At 35.9% G+C, this 10,118-nt stretch overlaps 1 protein-coding gene across 3 annotated transcripts; it reads left to right on the forward strand.

Annotated features, from left to right (window-relative positions):
* The first annotated feature begins 996 nt into the window (after window positions 1–996).
* Window positions 997–10,118, forward strand: LOC131777252 (adenosine receptor A2a-like). 3 transcript variants are annotated; one of them, XM_059093505.2, is made up of 2 exons: window positions 997–1,117; window positions 7,129–10,118. In XM_059093505.2, the coding sequence occupies exon 2, from the start codon at window positions 7,144–7,146 to the stop codon at window positions 8,125–8,127; it is 984 nt and encodes a 327-aa protein (XP_058949488.1). In that variant the 5' UTR covers window positions 997–1,117; window positions 7,129–7,143; the 3' UTR covers window positions 8,128–10,118. The 3 variants fall into 3 exon arrangements, with proteins under 3 accessions (XP_058949488.1, XP_058949491.1, XP_058949489.1); XM_059093508.2 differs by lacking the exon at window positions 997–1,117 and adding an exon at window positions 3,286–3,407; XM_059093506.2 differs by lacking the exon at window positions 997–1,117 and adding an exon at window positions 4,421–4,506.

A 10,118-nucleotide genomic window follows, 5' to 3' on the forward strand; every position in this document is an offset into this window, starting at 1 on the left:
TACAGGTTGAAAATTTCGATTAGGCCCTGCAAATGTTTGTTTTAAAGTTGACAATAACTGGAAAGACTTTGCATTCGTTTTATTTGAATCAGCTTTTTGCGTGTTTGCGAGGCTCTTAGCTTGCCGAAGTACTGTCAAACACTGTAAAATATTTATTGCTGAATAATCAGTTCGGTTTTTTCTTTTATGATAACAGAAATGGTCAGATTCGTATCTATTCAATTTCCACCTCTTTCTCCTCGAATCTAGGAAAATTCTCTCATCGTAAACGATTTTAATGGCTAATTTAAAGTCAGTGACAACAAGCTTTGATTGAAAAGCGACAAAAAATTGTTACAGAATCATGCTGACTTATTTTTCCCTCTTTCGCGGTAGCCATTTGCAAATCTGGTTCTGTTTTTCTTAAGATTGGCTGCCGAGACAAAAAATCTATCCTTCCCCACTTATAAAGATTTATTACCGATATTATCTGTCACTTTTATCGGTTGGAGCGCAATTTGTCTGCGTCCAGGTCATTTCAAAACTTTTCTTGTTTTTATTACACAATCCTTTTAATTGAAGGGAACGTCAGATCACTAAATTTTGCTGCAAATAAATCACTTTACTTCTGACGTTTGTGAAGATGAAGAAAAGACAAACGAGGCTGATATAAACATATGTCGCTTTGATGTATTTTGACCAAGCTGTATTAAAAAAAAGCTGTTTTTTTCCCACAATTGTGTGATTCAGACCTTCGGCAGCCGCATATGATTTGATGTAATTGAAAGATGTCCGCAATTCAACAATCCTTGTAGAATATAACGCAATTAATAACGTCAGTTTCTCAAACATGCCCGGCAGGAGACGCGAGGGCGACAGATCTAATAGCGTAAATACATATAAAACTCGAGAATTTCTGCATCATTTCGAATCAGCTTTTTCAATAAACTCTCACACTTTGTTGAAAATTAAAAGTGTGTCGTCAGTTACAAAGGTGTAAATGGAACCCATGTTAGCCCTGTCAAACAATTACAAAGATTTGCATAAAGATGTATTCAGGCTAAGTGCTGGTTCAATTGGAAGAAAGACCCATTAGGACCGAGACAGAAGAAGCAAAGGTTCATTCAATCGTAGGGCGGTAAGTTTGTCCTTTATGATCAAAACTTTTCCGTTCTCAAGTTGACCGAAAGCAAATCATTAACTCATTTCAGTCTTCTGTTCCAATCGAACGAAATGCAATTTTCATGGAGTCAGGATTGTATTTTAGGTAGAAGATCTTCGTATTGTATGAAATCTGTACCTGACGTTCACGAAATTGGTTTCATGAACAATTTACTGCGGCTATCGTGGAGATATCACGTCAGTGGGGGATATCTTTTTGTTTTAAGAATTGAGGTTGGATAATTTGTAGTATAGATTTCCCAGCCGGTTGTTCGTGTCACATCTCGCCCTCGCCTTGCTGCAGCTGTATTTATAGCATGTGATCCGTTGCTATGGTGACATAGACTTTAGCATAAGGGTTCTCAACCACTTCCTATATAGAAGTGACTGGTTCAAGCCGCATTTACAGTAGAAAAACGTCCCCGACAAGCCTTTTTCTGCGATGTAGATGGAAAAATATGATAAGCTTTCTCTCTACAATTTTCCCTCTCCAAATGAAGAGTTGATTTATCAGTTTTTAGTGGGAGACTTCGTTGACATAGAAGTATTGTTAATTACAAAGTTTTTCACATATAGAGTTGGTGTAAATGGCTTGTGATGGACACTTCTCAAGAAAAATTTAAAGAGCCTGTGAGGGACTCTCTTCTTTAACAATTACTTCCTGTCAAGTATCATCGATAAGTTCTTATTTGCTAAAAGTTGACGCGTGCAGTGGTCGAGGAAAAGTTGCAAATATAAATGAGGCTTTTGATGAAGATTCCCTAGACCCATTTTCAAATGCAAACAATAACCATTGTTAAAAAAGGTAATAAGAGGTATGCATGTCGCAGAAAGTGTTTATAAATCAAACTACCACAACTCTAAACCAAATATACGCATGTTTGAAACATACCTGAGTGAATGATGTGCGATGAGCATGCAACTTACTGTACAATTTTAAAACCAGTAGCATGGGGAAAGTCAAGCCAGTGACACAATATGAAATCATCAAAAAGTACCCAATAGGTGTGATATAAATCCCAAGCAGGATTATAGTTTGAATACGAAGCTCTGCTACAATTGTATTTTTCAATGTGGAAAATTTAGCCTGAAGTTAAAAAAAAAAAAATTTAAAATTCACCATCTCATCACTGGTTCTATTTTTTAAGACAATGCATTACGGTCTTCACACACCTCAGACGATGACTCCAATTGTCTTCACTAACTTACTATAAAATATCATTATATAGCAGTGTATATACAGGATTTTTAAGCAGACGTTGAAAGATGAACTGAACTAAGAGAGATTTAAGAGGTTGTTTGGTGTCCATTTCAAAATTTGTTTACATCTAAAACGGATGAACATGCTACGATCGTGTTCGGTTATTTTAGCTAAAGAGGACTTATAGAAAATTAATTTTAGTATGGAGATTTTTGGTTTCAGACGAAATTTAAAGAGCGAGGTAATCGCTTTGTTTACATGACTGATTATTGGTATCCGTTTTAATATGCAGGAATATAGATTCTTACCAGAAAATAGATGATTCACGAAAACAGCAACAAAGAAAGATATTTTAGCATTGGAAGGCCTAACTGGCTGAAGAGAGAACTTTTTTATTGTCTAAACTTTCGCGGACGCAAAAGATCGCTCTTGTTAATATAAATACTTGTGGGTAGAGATTATCTACAGTAAAGCATTCGAAAAAATTAATCAGACGTATTGAGGCTTTCAGTCTTCATTATTTGGCATGCCTGCACATGAGAAAGCATCATTAGAGAGTAGTTTGCCTCAATGAAATTCTGTTTTTTGAAGAACCAAAAATGCTTTTTCATAAGGTGAAAAACAATGCCATTAGAAATAGAGGTCTTGCATAAACGGGTTTTGATAGGCAACCTTGAGGAAAAAAAAAGAAATATAAAAACGCAACATAGGTTTGATTAGAGGGAAAAAGGTGGCAATTAAAATGTTTCCTCTGATCTTGAAGTTAATATTTTGGCAAAATCGAGAAACGTGTCTGTGCTATCGAAGGGTGATTGGAATTTGCATATCATGAAACCACTCTCTGCAGGATGTTGGATCTGTTTAGAAAAAAGCGAGACAAAACAACTAACCACATGAAAGTTGAATCCCAAAGCAATCCTACCATTTGGTAACTTACGGCTGATGTTTTTCAAATGTACTTGACGCAATTGCGATTTCGTTGGACACAAATTTTGATGGAGTTGAAAGCAATTGATAGCAAAGCTTTGAAATCATCAAGAACCGAAAGTTCTTTATTCCTCTTGTGGTAAGATATCATAACGATAAAATGTTTGACAGCAGATAACCTACTACCTTTTGTTTTGTGACTTCATAACTGCCAGTAGAAGTGGTAAACACATCTAATATTTGTCGGTAATCTTGAAAGACTGAATTTCCAGAAGTCAGAAAACAATGAATGTAAACGAGATTCGGGTAAAGTGGAGTTGATTGTCAAGTTGAATTAACGGAAAATGAATCTGAACAAAAACAAAACATATTCAGCTTACACAGCTGGTTCTTCATCTCACGAAAGTTTATTTGCACACGGAATGAATTAAATGCCCGATACACCTTTTATAAAGAATTGAGATAGGTTTCAAATTTGATAGAATAAAAACCAGCAGAATCATTTTCAGCTCAAGAGTCTGCCATTGAATTAAACAAAGAGTGAATCCAATATTGAGCGGCCACCGCAAACGACCTTATTTATATGGATATGAAGCCATAATGACTGGTTTGAAAGGCTGGAGTGGGCTAGCTTTATATTTAAAAGGTTTTTTTTGAGCGGCATTAGTCTGATCTCCCATCTTCACTACACTCTCTTAATTCTCATTTGAAAGAGTCAATACTATTGGATAGGAACTCGTTCAGTTTCCATATTTGGCCTTGAAAAGGACACCGATAGTTAATAAAAGGTAGATTTAAGCTGTAGTAGAAATTAGCCCCTTAGCTTAAATGCAGAATCTTATTTCTTTCCAACTCTTTTTCTAGCAATTCTATTGTTATCAGTTCTAAGCAAATGGCTGAGGATTTGCTGTATTGCCTCAGGAGCAATGGTTTGTGGCAAATTCAGAACAATTCAATCAATATGCAAATGTCGAATCGTGTTTTCGTGTTTGTCATTAAATTACGAGCTAGCTTTTAGCTTTTAAGTTCAACACTGTCACAGTTTACTTACAGAGAAACATTTCGCTCCTCGTTAAAAAGCGTAAAACGGGAAAAAGCGAAGCGTCAAGCACATCAGACGACTCTTTGTAACCAGATTCTGGACAACAGTTTACTTAACTGTACTACCGTTCAGTGTCTAACACAGAAATTTAAATTCTCATCTCTAATTTCTTGAATTTCTATCGGTGATCGTCTTGGTAAGTTGAAAAGTGTTTCTTTAACCTTTAGAAAATTTGTGCAAATGAAAGAGAAGATGGACTGGTGCTTCGGCTTTCCATTTCATCCATTTTTCAACACTGCAATATTTTATGATAATCATAATTAAATCGTAGGCCTTGCTCTTTTTGTAATGTGACAATTTTTAAGACTTTCGACTTTCATTTTGAAGGGAGAAAGCGAAAGCAGTATATTTTTCTTTCTATCTGTTTACTTAAACTGCTTATACCTTATCAATGAATTTCTGCTTTTCCTTTTTTTTTGATCTTCTCAACAGTCAGTTCATATAATCGAAGTTACACAAATGTTTGTCATTTCTTATTTAGCTATTTATTTGCCTTATTTTCAATGCTCTTATAACTTTTCCTGAACAACGTGGCACTGTTAAGGAGAAGAGCGGAACTGTTTCCTTTACGGATGCTCTTCATCAAAGGGTGACATTCTAGATTTTGATTTTTTTTAACATGGAGACAAATTACAATTTTTTGTAGACTTGATAAGGAAAGATTGCAAGAAAAATTTAGAAGGCCATGTAACAGAAATTTTAATAAAGCAAATTGCCCTCGAAAGGAGCAAACATTTAATCGCGTGGTCTAATCGTCTGGCAGTCCTGAGATGGACTCTTTGGGGTGTAACGACTGACGTTTCGACAACCTTTGCGGAAGTAATCAACAGAGCTGAGGATCAGAACGAATTTCAATTTGATCTTCAGTGTCTGCTCGTCCAGGTGAAAGTAAAATACCGAGGAGGACTATTGTCGATAGTAACGATCGACATCTTGACAACCTTGGCGAAAGTTACTCACAATCAAAAGATCATAAGTTTCTCTTTTACAGCAACTAGATAAGAGGTTTTCTTCTCCAAAAAGTGCATTATGTCATTTAAAAAAGGTTGATGGCGCAAATCTAACTTAATAAACATTAGTGGGTTAGTTCGTGATCCAAAACAATGTCAAAATAATGGTTTCTATAATTTACTGAGTTATATATAAATTCTAATTAGCTCTTACTTATGAACTATTGGAGGACAGACGCATAGATGGCGTCACAGTTAAGACCATTGTGCTTTTTCATCGCATGAAACAAACTGTTATCGTAGTTCTGTGCAGTAATAAATCACATAATACGTCAAAATGTGGTAGAATGTCAGTACCATTTTGTTTTTGTTTTTACGCACAGTACATTTTGTGATCTATTAATGAAATGACGCGGGGCAATATTGAATCTATTTGTTGAATTGACAATATGAAGGATACAATTTGGGAAAACCTTAAAATAAGAAAAGTAGATGCTCGATCATTTGTTCGAAATTAGTCGTTTCATTTGGTATAAAAGTAATAACATCTTAAGTTCGAAATCTATGAAGCTGTTGTAGAATGCGAGATCGTGAAACACTGCTAAGACAGACTTTTCTCTCGATGATTTTTGGTAAACTCAGATTGCACTCTGCTTAAAAGGCTTATATCTCGACTTTTTCGTTCATTTTCGAATATCTCACGGCCACGCCTCTAGCAATGTCTGATACACACGTTTCACCAAACTGATGTAGCTTGCAAACGATGTGATATACATATTGACTGAATGAATGTTTTTTATGTGCATTTTTGTTCTGACTCTATCAAGTTTTATATATTAGAAAGAATTTAGAAACAACTTGTGGTCTGCCAGCCTAAGAAATCGACGAAAAACCTTCAAACCAAGCTAAATAGTGTCTATCACACATAACTACATTTATTTTCATACATTTCATTAAAATATTGTTTTTAATGAGAAAAAATGCATGAATTTCAAAGCCAACAACTTCCTGACAAACTGACCAATCAGTTTTCACGAGTCGGACATCGAACACCTGACTAACAAAAGCTCCCCACTAAAAGCTGATGATGAACGCGCCTGGTTGAGGTTGTTGAAACGTCAGTGTTCACAGAGTTTCTGGTTGTAAAGCATCATGCATATTATGCAAAGCATCATGCATCATGCATCATGTTATTTTTTTCATAATAATTACATCAAACTAAATACATTTTAAAATGCTCTTAAATTCCCAAACAATTATAAAGGCAACTACAAACTAGTTGAGCAATTTCCGCATGAAAAAAGACTGTTATCGTACAGAGGGTAATTAAGTATTAGTACTGAGTCGATAACATAAATTGGCCACCGTAAAGAGTTTCAAAGCTGACATTTCGAGCGTTAGCCCTTCGTCAGAGCGAATGGTGGTATGGAATGGAATGGTGGTGTTTCGCTCTGACTAAGGGAAACGCTCGAAACGTCAGCTTTGAAACTCTTATCGGTGGCCAATTTGCGTTATCAACTCAGTTGATAATACTTAATAATCCTGTTATACTCTCCCACCGACGCAGCTTCATTCTGGTATCATAAAGAGCCTCGAAATCTTGAATCAAATGGCTGAGAAAGGAGAGGAATCGGAGGATTATTAGTTGATCCAATACCAAATTCACCGACATAACGTTGTAAGAATTGTATGACAGACAGTAAGGAGTATTACAAATGAGATCTTGGGAGTGAAATGTTCAACCCTTGAAAACGTCGTAGGCGTTGTGAATACCACTAATCACTAATTTTCAATTTCTGATTTAACAGATAAAACAAATTACAATGGCGAGACAAAATTTCTCTAATGAAACAGACGATGACTATGAAGAGGATTTTGCAGGAGTTTTTGATGCACGTTATCACATTCCTCCAATTGCTGTCGCCATTGTCATCATTGGATTAAATGGATTGGTTTTGTACCTGGTAAAGACACGACCCAACCTCCAATCAAGCATGAACTTTTTGCTATGTAGTCTGGCCCTGTCAGATCTATTGACAGGGTCACTGAGCATACCACTTCACGTTGGCTGTGATGTCACCTGGAAAACCAAGATTTGTGTGGCTTCGCAGCTGTTTATGAGATTTACATCAGTTTCCACGGTGATGCACCTTCTTGCCATTACAATGGACCGCTACCTAGGCATCAAACACGCACTTCGTTACAACGCTCTGGTCACAAAGTACAGAGTAATTGTAACTTCAGTCTTAATATGGAGTTCTTCAATATTTTCATCGCTGATACAGCTTGCTTGGATTAACTACGGACGCGATGACGTCGATGAAGAAGACGAAGACCTTACTAAGCATGAGATCCGTTACGACGTCACTAATCTTGTACTTTATGTTGCGATTCCATTCGTGGTCATGACCATCGTGTATATCAACATCTTTATTGAAATATTGCGTCAATACCGCAATATCAAACAATATAATTCTCCCGGATGGACTGAGACAAAGAAAAGGACTCACCACGAATGGAAGGCAGTAGCTATTTTCTCCATCATGCTGTTAGTCTTCATCATTTGTTGGCTGCCATTTTTTACCACTCGCTTACAGCACAACTTGGGAAAGAAGTTATTTGAACTTCCACTCTCGTCAGAGTACATTTTCGTATATCTGAGGTTTTTCACGTCTTTTTTCAATCCTTGTATGTATATTTTTGGTAAAAGAGACTTTCGCCAGGCTCTAAGTCTCTCAAGGAGGGGTTTGTTTACGCGGTTTCACTCCTCCTCGTATCATTCATCTCTGAAGACAACTATGGTGTAGATGGGCTCATAAAACATCCCATACTGATATCATTGTGATGCGAAATCATTCTATTTCCGATGGTAGAAAGTTGCAAAAACTGAATACGGGAAAGACTGATTTGGAAAGCTTACTGTGTTCACTTTGAAACCTTGGCACAATTTCCCATATTTTTCAAGTTCCGTCCTCCTGAGAAATGGGTGAGCACAGGTTCATTTCCCGAACAGCAGCTGGTAATCGAGCCTATTTATGACCAAAAGCAATCAACCAGTTTCTAACATTCTCTGAATTTATTCCCTTTTTGTCTAATAGAAACGGCTCGTTGGACCAGAGATGGAATCATTGGAAAGTAAAGGAGATATAAATATCAGAAAATTGTGCATTCTATTGGTGGGTTTCCTCTTTCTAAAAAACATTTTCGATAACCAACGTTACCGCTGACTGATTTACTTTTCACAGAAATGATTAAAAATTAATTTCTCTCACAATTCCAATGCATTAGCCAGTGAAAAAAAAATTAGCCAGTAGGTTAGGAAACCAGAGAGATGTTTTTTTCCTCAGAGGTTTTGGAGCGATCACGCACAACGTTCGACGTTCAAATGGGAACCTCCCACCAACCTATCCATTCAGAATTAGTGATACAAACAAACAAACAAACAAACAGATAAAGTATAAGTGAGGCTAAGGATTCTCCAAGACACTTTATAGCATTGTTGTTGTTTACCTTGAGTTTTTGTTTCATTGTTTCCAAGTTCAGTATCTCCACTCCTCCTTCTATATAGAGAACATGTTTGCCCCGTATATGCACTATATCTGAGCTACTTAGTTATAACGTAACATAAGCCCAGTTAGCACTGTGCTGAGACAGTAATCAACGTTGTGATAAATTATTTATGTATTTTTATTATCACCGTGTGATTCCAGTTGTTAAGTACTCTTATGGAGTAGTTCTTGGCTGGTATGATGTGTGCTTTGTCTAAAACGAGACTAAGAGTGTAGTGTTTAGAGTGCTTGCCAGAAAATTCTTAAAGGTAAGAAAAACAAAAACAAAAACAAAACAAAAAACGCAAAACCCAAAACCACCGCTTCGTATCAGCTACGAACTGATTTTCACAGCCATCATTCTTATTAATATTTTTATTATTATCTCAATAATGTGTGTTCTGTAGATATTGCATATTTTAAATTTAATAATACCTAGCTTCATACATCGTATATTATAAGAATATTATATTTATAAGGGATAACCTGCAGTTATTAGCCTCATATGGGCGTTTTTGATAATTCTTTTCAAGAAGGATTTCGTGTCAAAAGGGTACTCATTCATTGATATCACTAATAATATAGTCGATGACCGTGCATGTTGCATGCACTTTACAAAATATAATAACTCCCCCTTCCATCTTTAAGAGTTGGAAGCATGTCACTTTCTTCTTTCAGTATCATTACCGCTCGTGACAATGAAGGAGACGATCATTAACAAAGGAAGTTCTTCATTTTTAAACAACTTTTCCTCAATACTATATTTATGAGAGTATAGGTACCAAAGGAAATTACGTTACAAATGTTTGCACGTCTTGTTTGTAGCAGCTCTGCAAACATTCAATTAACCCTTGAATCATAAGAGTTTCTTGCATCTAATCTCTCGATATCACATCACTGCTGAATCAAACATTAAGGTTATGAGAATATAAGAAATGACCACTCATTCAAGACGCTCTTGATTGATAAACAAGCTCTCCTTTTAAATATCATAAGAAATGTACAAAGAAGATTATGAAGAATGTATAAACTGATGCCAGGGTTCAAAAAGGTTAATCAATATATAAATTTATTTATGTCAAAGTGTGTGGGGAGATTATTCCTCTATCCGGGCCCAAGACTCATTTGTAAAAAAACTTAATAATAAGTGGGTAAAACTTAACTTAACAATCAAATGAACTATTTCAGGAGCCCATTTAACCAAGTAATGGGCTCCTGACTATTTATAATGATATCAATAAAAGGTAAAT

The sequence above is a fragment of the Pocillopora verrucosa genome, chromosome 11 (genome assembly GCF_036669915.1).
Source record: "Pocillopora verrucosa isolate sample1 chromosome 11, ASM3666991v2, whole genome shotgun sequence".
In the NCBI taxonomy this organism is placed as follows: Eukaryota; Metazoa; Cnidaria; class Anthozoa; order Scleractinia; family Pocilloporidae; genus Pocillopora; species Pocillopora verrucosa.

Bases quoted from the DNA above. Each gene is read 5' to 3' on its own strand.
- LOC131777252 (XM_059093505.2), top strand. From the start codon at position 7,144: ATGGCGAGACAAAATTTCTCTAATGAAACAGACGATGACTATGAAGAG.